The following is a 15,253-nucleotide window of genomic DNA, read 5'->3' on the forward strand; positions in this document are numbered from 1 at the left end:
CATAATAATAATAGGTCTGTTGTAGAACCTCAATTGGTATTGTCAATGAATGGAAACAAGACAAGGGCTCAAGAACACGACGTGGAAAGCGATGTTAAGCAAGCTAAATTGCTCGGAGAATGTTTATGCTCAGTCCAAGATGAGAGCGCAGGTCATTCTGAATCCTCACTCAATTGAACTTTCAAATTGCTAAAAGAATGACTTATTTTATCAGTTCCCCTTCACAATGCTAACTTACATTATTTTTGACACATACAATTTTTATGATGTAAGGTTTTACTTTAAAAAGAAAAACTACCTGCCATTATTTGATGCCAGGTTTGATTTCAAATAATGTTTGGTGTGTTATTTAATTCTTTTAATGGTGTTTAACAACAACATAAAAACTATCACGTTGGTGGGTTATGTCACATGTATGTAGTAGATAGTTTAGTTAGTATAGTTGGTTTAAATAGTAGTATAAATAGAATGCAATGTAATTAATCAATTGGGATATTGAACAATGATGATGAATAAGTGTAGTGACATATAGTTCTAGGCATAGGAACTGACAACATTGTCCCTTTAAACACAAAAAATTATTTTTGTTATTAGTCTGATGGTGTATGTTTGTGTAGATTGCTATCAAGAAAATGAAGAGAAAATATAACTCTTAGGAAGAATTTCTTAATTTGAGGGAAGTTAAGGTATGTAATTCATCGATTTGTTCTTACTTCTCATTTATATTGATGTTTGATTCTAATGTTCTCTTAATATTTGTAGTCACTACAAAAAATGAACCATCCGAATATCGTAAACCTTACACAAGTCATTATAGAGAACGACGTATCGGTAAGATTCTTGAAGAAAACCTTAGTTTCTTAAATAAAAGAAAATAATTAATGAACTTATAAGTGTTTGTTGAATAATTAGTGTGTTAACTTATTACTATTTACTTTTTCTTAGTGTCATGCCTAAGAATTTGTAGAGGTATCTTTAACTTAATAATATAAAGAAATACCAACAAGTGGTGGTTACAGTTATGCTTAGTTTGTGTTCTTACAACATTTTTTTATACAAATTACAGTGTTGATTAATGACTACACATTTCACAGAATTAAAAAAAACTAAATAACGTGAAAAGTGAAAAGCTTAGTGAAATATGCTTCTGTCATACAATATTTTTCATAAAAAGTTTTCTAGTAAATCCAATATTTGTCACATACACGTAACAAACTTTAACTCCTTATTTCTGTTTCTTGCTCCTTATTTTTGTTTCATACATTAGTTTTTATTTTTATTTATATATGGAGGGACACCTTAATTTGGAGTTGAATGATGTTAGGAGAAAACAAGTTGAGGCAGTAAGTAAGTTAATAAGATTATTGTCAATACAGAGATTTCATCTTATTAGAACTTGTCTTATTAAAAGTAGTTAATCGTCTATCCAAAGAGAGTAAATTTTTTGTTGTGTACTCATGTGACTTAAAAATAGATTTTGTTACAGTTGAAATCATTGCCAACATTTGTGGTTCAAAAGTTAAAAACATTGCCAGCATTTGTGTGCAATAAGGTATGCATGTCACTTTGTTTTTAATAGAACTGTTGAAACCATTGCCAACATTTTTTGTGTACTCATTTGACTTGAAAATGAGAATTGTGGATACATTAATAGAAGTTGAAGTTGAGAAGCAAGCTGAGCATACAACTATATAAGAACTCAAGTAAGCAATTGTCGATGCATTAATAGAAGTAATTGTGACAACTATATAAGCACTCAAGTAAGCAATATTGTGTAAGATTGTTCAAATTGTTCATGCTATAAAAGATGGATAATCGTCTGTTGATGCTGTAAAAGATGAATAATCGCTTAAGGATTTTGTCTCAAAGTGTAAAAGAAAGTAGTAAAGTTCTTTCCATCTCGAGGGAATTAACTATTTGAAAATTAATGCATGCATGTTATTTAAATACATATAATATGTAAGTTAACTTATTAATATTCTTTTATTTTATTATTTAAGTTTTTTTTTATTATCTATGAAATGTTGGTGTTTTATTTAATTTATAAAAAAAATTAAAATATTAAAACATCTATTTTTTTTTAGAAATAAAGTAAATAAATAAAATTTTAAAAGAATTGTTAAAAAAATAGTTTAAAATAACCTAGAATTTTGGTGATGTTTGAGTTACTATTACCAACGCTTAATAAGCGTTTTAAAAGTCTCTACCTTCTGACAACGCTTAAATTAGTAGTACCAATGCTTAAATAAGCATTGTTAAAACTTATGCCCACCCTGTTTCCGATGATACAAAAATAAGTGTCGGTAACATTTTTGGCGACGCTTTTAAAGGTTGGCAGAAGTCTTTTTAAACGTCGCCGTATGTCTTTTTTGTTGTAGTGTCAGTATAGCCCAGGAAAATCCGATGGAAACTATGCGGCAACTTTCCGCTCTCTTTTGCATATGGCCTATATCTATTGGTATCATAACCAATCGGTATAAACTGTACTATATCGATTGGTATTATAACCAATCGTTATAGAGCCTAAAATATCTACAAAATATGGGTTGCAATCTTGCCGCGTTTTTAGTACCGATTGGTAGAAACACCAATCGGTATTGCTAAATAAACTATAGACCCTATAACCTAAGAGCTCCTCTTCTTTCCCTATTTCCGAATTCAATCTGAGTTTTGGGCACATTATATATTTGATCTGAGGTTGATTCATTCTTATTTACATTACATTTGGTTAGACCACCACTCATTTATTCAAGGGATTAAAGTTGGTGACACCAATTTCTCATGAATAGGTTTTGGTACTTGATTTGAGTCCTGGCATGTTAGTGAACTATCCATATCTATATTATTTTCTTGAAAAGACATTGAAATTTAAAAATATATATTTGAGACTACATCAAAACATAAAGTTATTTCACATTTATCATCCTAAATAAATGATGAAACAAAAAAAGGTTTAAATGGCTAGGGAATTTCAAATCTTAGTTTATACATTATTTTTCAATTTAACTTTAGTGATTGGATTCAAAATCACGACAAGTTAATACTTACCAAGGTGAAAATATGCAGTGTAATCTATATAGTATTGAGTCGGCTCAAGAAGGAAGTATATGCTTGAGGTAACATTGAAAGATCAACAAATGTACAACGAGCCATGGACATGAGAATAAAAAATATTGGTGAGTGGAATGATGTCTATTTTACTTGAAGTTCCTCTTTCTCGCATTTGGTATCGTCAAATTTAGTAAATTCTCTCAATAGCATACATAGATTGTTTTGTGTGGGATCTTTAATTTTTTTAAAATGAGAAATTAATAAATAAAAATCATCCTTGTGTGTGTAATTTAAGTTAAAATAAAAATGTGACAACTTATGTTTTTTATATTATATAAATATATTTTGTTTTTTTTTTTAAAATTTCTGTACACTATAAATTTCCAATCTTCCAATCTAAGGTGCTCTTTAATTCAACATCACAGGTTGTGCTAACATTTTTTAAGATTACTTTTTTAATTCAATGGTGGGAAGATGTCCTAAAACAAATTTATATTCTATTATTTTTTAGACCATATTTTTTCGTTAAAAGAGGTTAACACAACATTATTCTATCATGATAGCTCAAATTAAGTGAATCATACTTTTGAAAATAAAAGTCACAATGACACATATATCTTTTCCTTGTAAACAATTCCCAAATTGCTACAAGCACTCAGAACTAAAGCAAATGACTGGATATCCATTTTCTCCATTTGGTTAAACAGAGAAATAGAAAGTTCCCCACACTCATGGTTGGCTAGGCAAGATATCATGATTGTCCATGATTGTAAATTCTTTTCAGGCATATGATGGAAAACTTTCAGAGCATTCTTAATGTTTCCACTCTTTGCATATATCTCGAAAATTACAGTACCAAGGGAAACGTATATCTTGATATCATTAACGATTATGTAAGAATGAATTGATTTTCCATTTAAACACCTCAAAAATCTTTGTCAAAGTTTCCTTCCTAGCCGACTAAGAAACAGCAACAAAGCTTCTTAGTGGTAGATTCGTAAATAAAATGATTTATTTTATCGGTAAGAATATTGGACTAAAACAGAGGTCGTGACATTATCTATTTTACATATAAATAATCAATATAATATATTGAAAATATAATATAAAGATAATATATCTATAAGATATAATATCGATATTATATTATATTAGTTTCCTTATAAGTTTAATTTAATGTATATATAAGAGACATGCACTGTAATTGAAAGATCTTATTGAATGATCTTTTAATTACATATTAAATGTCTCTTATGTAGACAATAAATTAAACTTACAAGGAAACTAATATAATATAATATCGATATTATATCTTACAGATATATTATCTTTATATTATATTTTCAATATATTATATTGATTATATTTATTATACCCCCGCAATCGAAATAGGTAAACGATGTATGCTGAGATTGGATCGAAACTTTTCAAAAAGAACCCGAAGAAACTCCAAACAATGATGGTGTAGCAGCCAAAGGCGAAGAAGATGTTCTAATCAAAGTAGCAGCAGGTGAAGATCCAAACGCCACTGAGGTCACAAATGATCCGAAAGTAGATGCACCAAAAGGAGACTACGATGCACTAGTTGCCATCCCAAATGGAGGATATGGCAAAGAACTAGCGACGGTTGATCCAAATCCTAATGAAGAAGTGGAGGCTGTGGAAGTCGTTGTTTTGGTTAATCTAGATCTGAAGGAGCAGAAGCTCCAGTTGCGCCAAATCCAAAGGAATGTGTGGAAGCGGCTGAAGCCGAGACACTAGATGTTCCAAAGGAAGGTGTGGAAACGGCTAAAGCCGATGCACCAGTTATTCCGAATCTGGAGGCAGGGGCACCACTTGCTCAAAACCAAAGGAACTAGGGGAAGCGAATAAAACTAAAAAAAATAAAATAAAAAAAACATAATGAGGTAATAGAGTTTTATTTGAACCCTCCATCAATGACTTAAAATAGCCATTAATGGAGGCAGCGGAAGACTATATTTTGTGCTCGAGGACAAAATTTTTGCTCTGATACGATGTAAGAATATAGAAAGAGATTTTATTGAATTATCTTTCAATTACATAGTGCATGTAGTCTCTTATATAGACATTAAATTAAACTTATAAGGAAATTAATATAATATCGATATTATATCTTACAATTTTATTATCTTTATATTATATTTTCAATATATTATATTGATTATAGAAATTAATATAATATAATATAATATAATATAATATAATATAATATAATATAATATAATATAATATCGATATTATATCTTTATATTATATTTTCAATATATTATATTGATTATATTTATTAATAAATAATATTATATAATTTTTGTTTAATTAAGTAGAATTAGATAAATAATATAAAGAAAGAACATTGTTGTGATGTTTATGTTGGATGTGTGAGTAAATGAAAATATTATATGTAATTCATATCTATATTACAACAATAACATAGTAATATTGAAAATATATATATATTAGTCAAAGTAAAACTAATACAAATAATTTATGTGGTCAATATACTCACAAAAGGAAAACATTGAATATTAAGCAAAGATGGTGAAAAAGTTTAATATTGACCGGATAATAAATTATTTTGAATCGGTCAATTTGGTTGAAATCATACAATAGAGTGTTACCAAATTTTTAATTTTCTATATTTGAAGATTGCCTAATCAAATCAAATTAGATTGCGATTGATAACTATCATATTTTTGTGCAATTTTTTTTCCAATTTTAGTGCACTTTTATCTATAAATAAAATTCTTATTGAGTGAAGTGGAGACACATAGCAAACTTCTTCGAATTTTGAGAGTGTAATGGAAAACGTCCCTAACAACTCTAGAGCAAACAAGCGTTCAAAAGGCCGTCAGAGAATTCCCATGGACCGACGTCGGGAGAAGGAAGAAGATCGACAAGTCACTTTTTCCAAACGTCGTAGTGGATTGTACAAAAAGATCAGTGAATTGAGTATCGTTTGTGCTATTGATTTTATTATCATGATCTTATGTCCATCAGGGAAGCTCTTCTCTTTTGCTTCTCCCAACATGGAATTGATTGCAATGAAACTACTCAATAACAAGAAACTAGAGAATAACATGGTAACCAATTGTCCTATTGAGGCGTCATTAAGAGAAAATGTGGCTAGACTAACAAGCCAACTTGTTGAGGTAGAGAATCTTTTAGATCGGGAGAAAAAAAGAGAACAAGAAATAGATAAAATGGTTAGATCACGTAAAATGAAATTAATTATTGATACTCCTGTTTCAGATCTTAACGAGGGTGATGCTCAAATATTAGAAGATTGGCTTAAGAAAATTCAAAGTGTTTTGCATGCAAGGATGAACCAACTTAACAGAAACTAAGTTAACGTTGTCCGGAAGATGTTTAGTTTTTTTTTAGAAAGAAAGAGATATCCGAATGAAATGAATGTCACATATATTTAATTGACATCTAGTTATATTTTCTTGGTACTAGTACTTATAATGCATTTTTCTATAAATTGTTTTATTGCAAATAACCTATCTTGAAATGTTAATATTAATTAGTGTTTAAATAACATTATTTTTTTTTCATGCTTAAATTGACATTTTTACTAGTATAAAAATTAATATATCATAAGTTCATATTTATATTTAACAATAATATACATAAAAACTATTTTCAATATATAATTTACTAGGTTAGTTTAATTGTCAAAATTATAACTATAAACTTTAAGTTAAAGCAGAGGCAATGGCTAATAAATGTGTGTGCCGTGTTAACTTTCAAAAATACAAAATTAAAAAAAAAAATATTTTTAATATAATATTATTATTAAATTTTTGACACTAAACTTGCAATTTTTCACTTTTAATTAAATATATTTTATTTAAATATTTAATGGAGTTTGATAAGTTGTAAGTAAATAATAAATCATAACTTTTATTTTTCTTATATGAATTTAGAAATATAGTAATATATAGGAGGGCTTAAAAAAGATAAGTCCAAAATATGCTTAAAAAAAATACTATTATTAATGCACAGTATATGCGGCTAATAAAGAATTTAAATTTCAATAAATTAAATTATTTGAACTTGGAAAATAAATTGTTCAGCTTAAATAATTATTTGAGTATATCTCAATAAATATAATTAAATTCTAATTATTTGAATATTTTTTTATTTTTTATTTATTATTTATTTTTAAATGATTAATGTATATTAAAAATAATGAGAATTATTTTTTAAGTCTAATAACAAATAATAACATGAGAAAATATGTGATATAAAAACAAATGTTATATAACAATAAAAAAAAAATCTTTATTTCTTAGACTAAGTAAGAGTTATCTATCTAGTGGGATAATATTTGATAACTTATGTACTCTAAATTAAGTAATTATAATGAGTGATATAAAAATTAAAACAATAAACAAAATTGAAAAGTTAAATTCTAACAGAGAGGATTTAATTTGAGAACAGAACATAAAATGTATTTGATTTTTCATTTAACGAAACATGAGGATAAATAAATAGAGTTAGAGGACATTGCACCACATGAGATTTTATTTAACATAACAGAAACAATTAAATAGGGTTAAGGGATTGTGCGCTTAAGGATGGGCCGAAAAAAAGCTAATGCGCACATTTAGAAGGAAACGCTAACCCTCTCGATCAATAAATATATATTTAAATTAAAAAGTATCATCATAAAATTATAGAAAAAAAAAGTTAACTTAGACGTATGAACTAATAAAAAATCATTTAAACATATGTAATATCAAAAATTGATTCATTTATTCTCTTTTTAGTAATTATAGTTAATTTTTATTTTTAAATTTATATATTTATTAATTAAATATTAATATATTTTTTCACTCATTCTTTTTCATTAATTAAATCAAGTAATTTATTTTATTATTAAATTTATTTATTATTTTTATATTAGTTTCTCTTTATTATTCCATCTTCTTTTATCTATTCGTTTTTATTTCTCATAATTTTTAAATTCTCATTTTTGAAAAAAATTTAACAATTTATCTTTGAATTTTATATTTTAGTATAATATTTTTTGAAGAATTTCTTTCTTATTTATTTTAATATGAACAAAAATGAAATTAATGACTTTTAATTAATTTTTATTCATTACTTAGTAGTAAGAATATTGTTTTGTATAATTTACTCTTTTGGTGTTTGATGAATGACTTGCTAGTATTATTCAATTCTTGATTATTAATTTATTTATTTTTGTGTTGAAGGATTTTTATTGTTGAAATGATAAGTCATTGTTATATTCCATCATTGAGATCAAACAATTTTAAAATAATTAATAATCAATTTTAATATAAGAAAAAATATAAAAAAAAAGAAATATAAAATTAAAATAATTAATAATAAATGCTCATATATATAAAATAAAATTAAAATAATCAATAATAAATACTCATATATAAATAATAAAAAATTTAAGAAAAAAAAATATAGAGTTCATTTATTAATGAAAAAAAATGAGAGAAAAAATATATTAATATTTAATTAATAAATATATAAATTAAAAATAAAAGTTAACTATAGTTTATTAAAAGAGACTAAATGAGCCAAATTTTGATAATACGTATGTTTAAATCATCTTTTATTAGTATATACGTTTAAATGAGTTAATTGTACAAGTACATACGTCTAAATAAATTTTTTTCCTAAAATTATTATTAAGAATAATCTATCATGATTCAATAAATCATCCATACACTCAAATATTGAATTGATGTAGATTAGTACACAAAAATTTACCCAACAATATACCGGAACAAATCTATAAGAAAACAAATTTAACAATCCAGTAGGTACAAAATAAATATTTCATTCCATATTAAATTGAATTACATTTGATCCAGAACAAAAATTTCATGTTAATGATAAATTAAGAAAAAAAAATTGTAAGAGCGTGAGTAATTCACAAATTTTATATAAAAATAAATATTTTTTCTTTGAAAACATATAAAATAATCAAACATTTAGTTTGGACTAAGTACAAGTTATATACCAATTTGTGGTATTAATTATGTATTCTAACAAGTAGTCAATGGACTATATAAAAATTAAAACAATAACAGGATGGAAATTCATAAGTTGAATTATAATAAGGAGACGATAACCGTTTACCTAACATAAAACGTATTAGATTTTCGTTTAAAAAACATGAAGATAAATGAATAAGGTTTAAAAGATCTTGCATCGCATTCTATTTTGTTAAACAAAAAGGAAGACAAAGAAATAAGGTAAATGCGATTGTGCGCCTAAGGTTGGGCCAACAAGGCCCATGCGCATACTCCGAAGGAAACCCTAACACTCTCAATCTATAAATATATGTTTAACCAGCTTATGCTAAACACAATTAAACATCTCTATCCGCATTCCTTTCAAGATGCTTCATCTTCTTTATCTAAAAACACTCATTCTCTAGATTGCATTTTATGTCATTTCCTTTTTTTGCTTTTATTTTCTTTTCTCTCACCTACACAAGTAGCAAGCCACGTAAAATTCGTGGTCTTACTTTCGTTAGAATTTTGTTGCCCCTATCATTTCTCTTTTTTAAATTACCTAACAATGTTGCATCATTTGTATCAAGAATTCGATCTGAATTTTGGGCACATTATATATTTCATCGGAGGTTGATTCATTCTTATTTATATTATATTTGGTTGGACCATCACTCATTTATTCTAGGGGTTAAAGTTGGTGCCACCAACTTCGCATGGATAGGTTTTGGTACTTGATTTAAGTCGTGCTCTGTTAGTCAACTATCCAGATCTATATTATTTTCTTGAGAAGACATTGAAATCTAGGAGTTCATATTTGAGACTACATAAAAAAAAGTTATTGCACATTTGTATCATATGAATAAATGTTTAAATGATGAAACAAAAAAAAGTTTAAATGGCTAGGGAATTTCAAGTCTTAGTTTATACATTATTTTTCAATTTAACTTCATTGGTTGGATTCAAAATCACAACAGGTTAATACTTACCGAAGTGAAAATATGGAGTGTAATCGATATAGTATTGAGTCGGCTCAAGAAAGATGTATACGCTTGAGATAACATTGAAAGATCAACAAATGTACGACGAGTCATGGACATGAGAATAAAAAAGATTGGTGAGTTGGATGATGCCTATTTTTAGTAAGTTCTCTCATTAGCATGCATAGATTGTTTTGTGCGGGATCTTTAATTTTTTCTAAATGAGAACTTAACAAACCAAAAACATTCCTGTGTAATTTAAGTTAAAATAAAGATGTGACAACTTATATTTTTTATATTATATAAATATATTTTGTTTTTCTTTAATTTCTATATACGAGAAGTTTCCAATCTTCATATCTATGGTGTTCTTTAATACAACAAACATCAGATGTGGTGCTAACATTTTTTAAGATTACATTTTAAATTCAATTGTGGGAAGGCGTCCTAAAACAAATTTCTATCGCATTATTTTTTAGACCAAGTTTTTTTGTTAGAAGAGGTTAACGGAACATTATTCTATCATGGTAGCTCAAATTAAGAGAATCATACTTTCGAAAATAAAAGTCACATATATCTTTCCCTCGTAAATATGTCCCAAATGGCTACAAGCACTCAGACAGCAAATGACTGGCTATCCATTTTTCGCCATTCGGTTAAACAGAGAAATAGAACTAGATAAATAATGCAAATAAAGAAAATTGTTATGATGTTTATATTGGATGTGTGAGTAAATGAAAATGTTATATGTAAGTCATATCTATATTACAACAATAACATAGTAAGATTGAAAAACAAATATATTAGTCAAAGTAAAACCAATGCAAATAATTTATGTGGTCAATATACTCACAAGGAATAATGAAACATTAAATATCAAGCAAAAATTGTGAAAAATATGACCGAATAATAAATTATTTTGAATTGGTCAATTTAGTTGAAATTGTTACAATAGAGTGTTACCAAATTTCTAATTTTCTATATTTGAAGATTGCCTAATCAAATCAAATTTGATTGCAATTGATGACTATGATATTTCTGTGCAAATTTTTATCCAATTTAGTGCACTCTTATCTATAAATACAATTCTTATTTAGTGAAGTGGAGACAAATAGAAAAATTCTTTGAATTTTGAGAGTGTAATGGAAAACGTCCCTAGCAACTCTAGAGCAAACAAGCGTTCAAAAGGCCGTCAAAGAATTCCCACGGACCGACGTCGGGAAAGGGAAGAAGATCGACAAGTCACTTTTTCCAAACGCCGTAGTGGATTGTACAAAAAGATCAGTGAATTGAGTATCGTTTGTGCTATCGATTTTATTGTCATGATCTTATCTCCATCCGGGAAGCTTTTCTCTTTTTCTTCTCCGAACATGGAATTGATTGCAATGAAACTACTCAATAACAAGAAACTCAATAGTAACATGGATACCAATTGTCTTATGGAGGCGTCCTTTAGAGAAAATTTGGCTAGACTAACAAGCCAACTTGTTGAGGTAGAGAATCTTTTGGATCAGGAGAAAGAAAGAGAGAAAAAAATAGAAAAAATGGTTAAAGCACGTAAAATGAAATCGATTATTGATACTCCTGTTTCGGATCTCAGCGAGGGTGATGCTCAAATGTTAGAGGATTGGCTTAAGAAAATTCAAAATGATTTGCATGCAAGGATGAACCAACTTAATGGAAACTAAGTTGATGTTGTCATGGAAGGTGTTTGATTTTGTTTAGAGAGAAAGAGATTCGATTAAAACGTGTTAAGAATGAAATTGCGTCAGAATGAAACATATATTTGATGACATTTAGTTTTTTTTTTTTTACTGGTACTTATAATTGGTACTTATAATACATTTTTCTATGAATTTTTTATTACAAACAACTTATCTTGAAATGTTAATATTAATTAGCGTTCAAGTAAAAAGTTTATTTGTTTTTTTTCGTGCTTAAATTGACGTTTTTACAAGTATGAAAATTAATATATCACAAATTTATATTCATATTTAACATTAATATAAATAAAAACTATTTTCAATATATAACTTATTAGGTTAGTTTGGTAATGACTAATAACTGTGTGCGGTCTTGTTAACTTTTAAATATAAAAAAAAAAAAAAAATTATTTTTAATATAATATTATTATTATTTGTTTTTTCACTAAATTACTTACTATTTTTTACTTTTAATTCAATATATTTTCTTTAAATATTGAATGTCTTTTATTCTATTTTAAAGGAATTTTGTAAGCTTAAAACTTTATAACTTTATAAATAGTAACTAAATAATAAATCCTAATTATTATTTTTTTTGGTATGAATTTACTCAATTCTGACTTGTTAGAAAATATAGTAATACATGGTGAGCTTTAAGATGATAGGTTCAAAACATGCTTAAAAAATATTATTAATGGATCATATACTAGCCAAAAAGTAGCAAAATAAGATGGGTAAACAAATTATTTATTGATTTTTTAAAGAATTCAAATTTCAATAAATGTAATTATTTGAATTTGGAAAATAAATTATTCAGCTTAAATAATTATTTGAACTTATCCCAATAAATATAATTAAATTCTAATTATTTGAACATTTTCTTTGTACAAGAGTTAATTTGACTACCCTAACTATGTTATTTATACCAAACTTCTAACCTAAGCACACAATCAATAGTAAAATTAAAATGACAAGGAAAAATAATTGAACCCTAACATAGATCCGCTCTTAGAACCGACATAACCATAAATTAACCCTACCAACAAATTTTTATAAAGTTTTACACGATTCCTCAAAGTTGGAATATGCAAAAATTGGTTTATATTAAAGTTGTTAGTATGTTTTTACTATATTTCTTCTGAATAAAAAAAAAAAAAAAAAAAAAAAAAAAAAAAAAAAAAAAAAAAAAAAGGAAGAAAAGGGTAATAATTATACAAAAAGTGAAAATTTATTTATTTATTTATTTAACTCGAGAAATGAGGAAGAAAAGGAAAATGAGCAAGACGGCAACGCCCCATGGGGATGTTCCGGCCCGGTGAAAAGAATCGGGTTCGGATCCGGGTAAAGGAATATGAAAATCTGCAGAGGAATAATTAGATAGTAATGGAATAAGTATGAGAAATAGTAAAGGGAAAACCATTAACATCCTTTGAAGAAGATCAGCCGCCGCCATCATGAATGATTCAAAGAGAATATAGGCGGAGATTGCTCCGATGATTGTTAACGCCGCCGTCACGAACCACCGTTCTGTTAGTATGCTCGCCGGCGCCGCCCCTGTTAGTGTCTCCGACTCCATAGAAAGCTAGTTAGAAAGAGAAACTGTATTATTAATGGAAGATTTTTGTATGAAGATGATGATGTATCAACGGATATATATTAACTTGTTTTAAGACCTTGTTTGATTTTTAATAAATTGTTCTTAAGACAATATTATGTTCCAGAGCCTTTCTTACATTAAAACAAAAAATGATTAGAGAGGGAATGACGTGGTGCAATCTAATTTTTTTGTTTGAAAAAATAAAAAAATATATATTTTGTCTCTCCTCACCCTTTTAAGTTTTATCTTTTATCCTTTAATGATGTGGTGACACGTCATTCCTTCCCTCATTCCCTATCCCAAATTTCTTCTCCCTATCACTAATCTTACTAATCTTAGATGATATTTTATTCGGTCTAAAAATATGAAATTACCTGATACAGAGTTTGTTTTTCATATTTTCAATATAACGAGTTATATAGAGGTTACTTATATGTATCATCACGTGAATCATACGGGTTTTTCATTATTAATTATATATTATTTGACAAAATATTTTACTTCGGTTTAGTATAGTTTAACTACCGTTCAAAATATTTGGTAGAGATTTTTTCGATACCATTTTTTAATCCGTTTAGTTTGCTCTACTTTATTATTCATCGTTTATGAATTTAAATGTGTTCGTCGTTTGAGTGACCTTCAATAAATTGAATGATTGTTAGATCTTTTCTATTGAAATTTTTAATTTTATAAATTATTCATACATTGTTTGAATTAATTTTATAAGTATTATTTTATTTTATATTATTTATTAATTAATTGTATTAAATGAAAAATCATTTTTATTTTAAAAAATAGAGTCCACAATTTAGTTAACTTTTTCAAACAAATATGTATATAACTTAATTTAAAATAAAGTTTGAAATTAAAATTGTACTTATAATTTATATAATCATTTTATTGAGCATATATATTGTTGTTATTTTATAAATATCAAAATATTAACCATTCATTGAACTAGTAGAACACTTGTATTTTCTAATATCAAACAAAGCTATACATGCTTTTATCAAAAAAAAAATAATAATAATAATAAAATTTAATTTAGTCATAAAAATCAAATATGATTCCTTCAATGAGAATTAAACTTTTTAATTTTCCTCTTAATCATGTTAATAGTATTTACTGTCATAATATTTCACTATTTTTTTTTATTAGGGTATATTCTGAGTAATAACACCATTTCACAATTATAACTCTTTTTAATAATAACTTTCTGAGTGAACTATAAAAATGTAGAGTAATTATGAATAGATATGTGAATTATTGACTATATATGAGTCTTCATTTTCAGACTTTCAAAATTTTATAAACCATTCATAAGTAACTTCTAATTCAATTTTAAATAATTCTATGAATGAAACATTAAACACACACTATATGTTTCACAATTTCAACCAAAAGCAAATGATGAATTCACGATTTTATAAGTGTTTGCTCGCGAAAAGCGATGATCAAATATTCTCGTCTATTACATTGCGTGAATGAGATCGATCTATGGATTGCTATATTTTTGGCAAACAAACACACCATAAGCAATTAGAGTTGCACAGTAATATTGGGCAAGAAGTTTCATGGGAAATTTCCAATGGGTTCATACACAAGTACTATTTTATCAACAATTTTGGTCTTTATTTCATTAGCATGTGATGGATTGTGACAGCATGAAATCTGGAATAAATTATTCAAGACCTTATTATATGGTTTTAGAGATTTTGGTAATCCCTATTTGATAAATATTTAAGTGAGATTTTTTATATAAATTAATTCTGGTATATTTTAAATTCTTTGGGTCATAAATCAGAATACAAATTGTTCAAATAAAAAATAAGAATTGGGCTTTTTAATGGCTGGGCCTCTGGACATACTACAAAGGAGGCCAATTCAACAACCACATCTTAG

The 15,253-nt window shown here is 26.7% G+C and overlaps 2 protein-coding genes across 2 annotated transcripts; both read left to right on the forward strand.

Moving 5' to 3' along the window:
* Window positions 1-5,870: 5,870 nt before the first annotated feature.
* LOC124912731 (agamous-like MADS-box protein AGL62) lies at window positions 5,871-6,416 on the forward strand. Its single transcript, XM_047453381.1, has one exon. It carries the CDS (start codon window positions 5,871-5,873, stop codon window positions 6,414-6,416), a length of 546 nt encoding a protein of 181 aa, XP_047309337.1.
* Window positions 6,417-11,193: 4,777 nt separating this feature from the next.
* LOC124912732 (agamous-like MADS-box protein AGL62) lies at window positions 11,194-11,739 on the forward strand. Its single transcript, XM_047453382.1, has one exon. The coding sequence runs from the start codon at window positions 11,194-11,196 to the stop codon at window positions 11,737-11,739; it is 546 nt and encodes a 181-aa protein (XP_047309338.1).
* The last annotated feature ends 3,514 nt before the right edge of the window (window positions 11,740-15,253 follow it).

The sequence above is a fragment of the Impatiens glandulifera genome, chromosome 8 (assembly GCF_907164915.1).
Source record: "Impatiens glandulifera chromosome 8, dImpGla2.1, whole genome shotgun sequence".
In the NCBI taxonomy this organism is placed as follows: domain Eukaryota; kingdom Viridiplantae; phylum Streptophyta; class Magnoliopsida; order Ericales; family Balsaminaceae; genus Impatiens; species Impatiens glandulifera.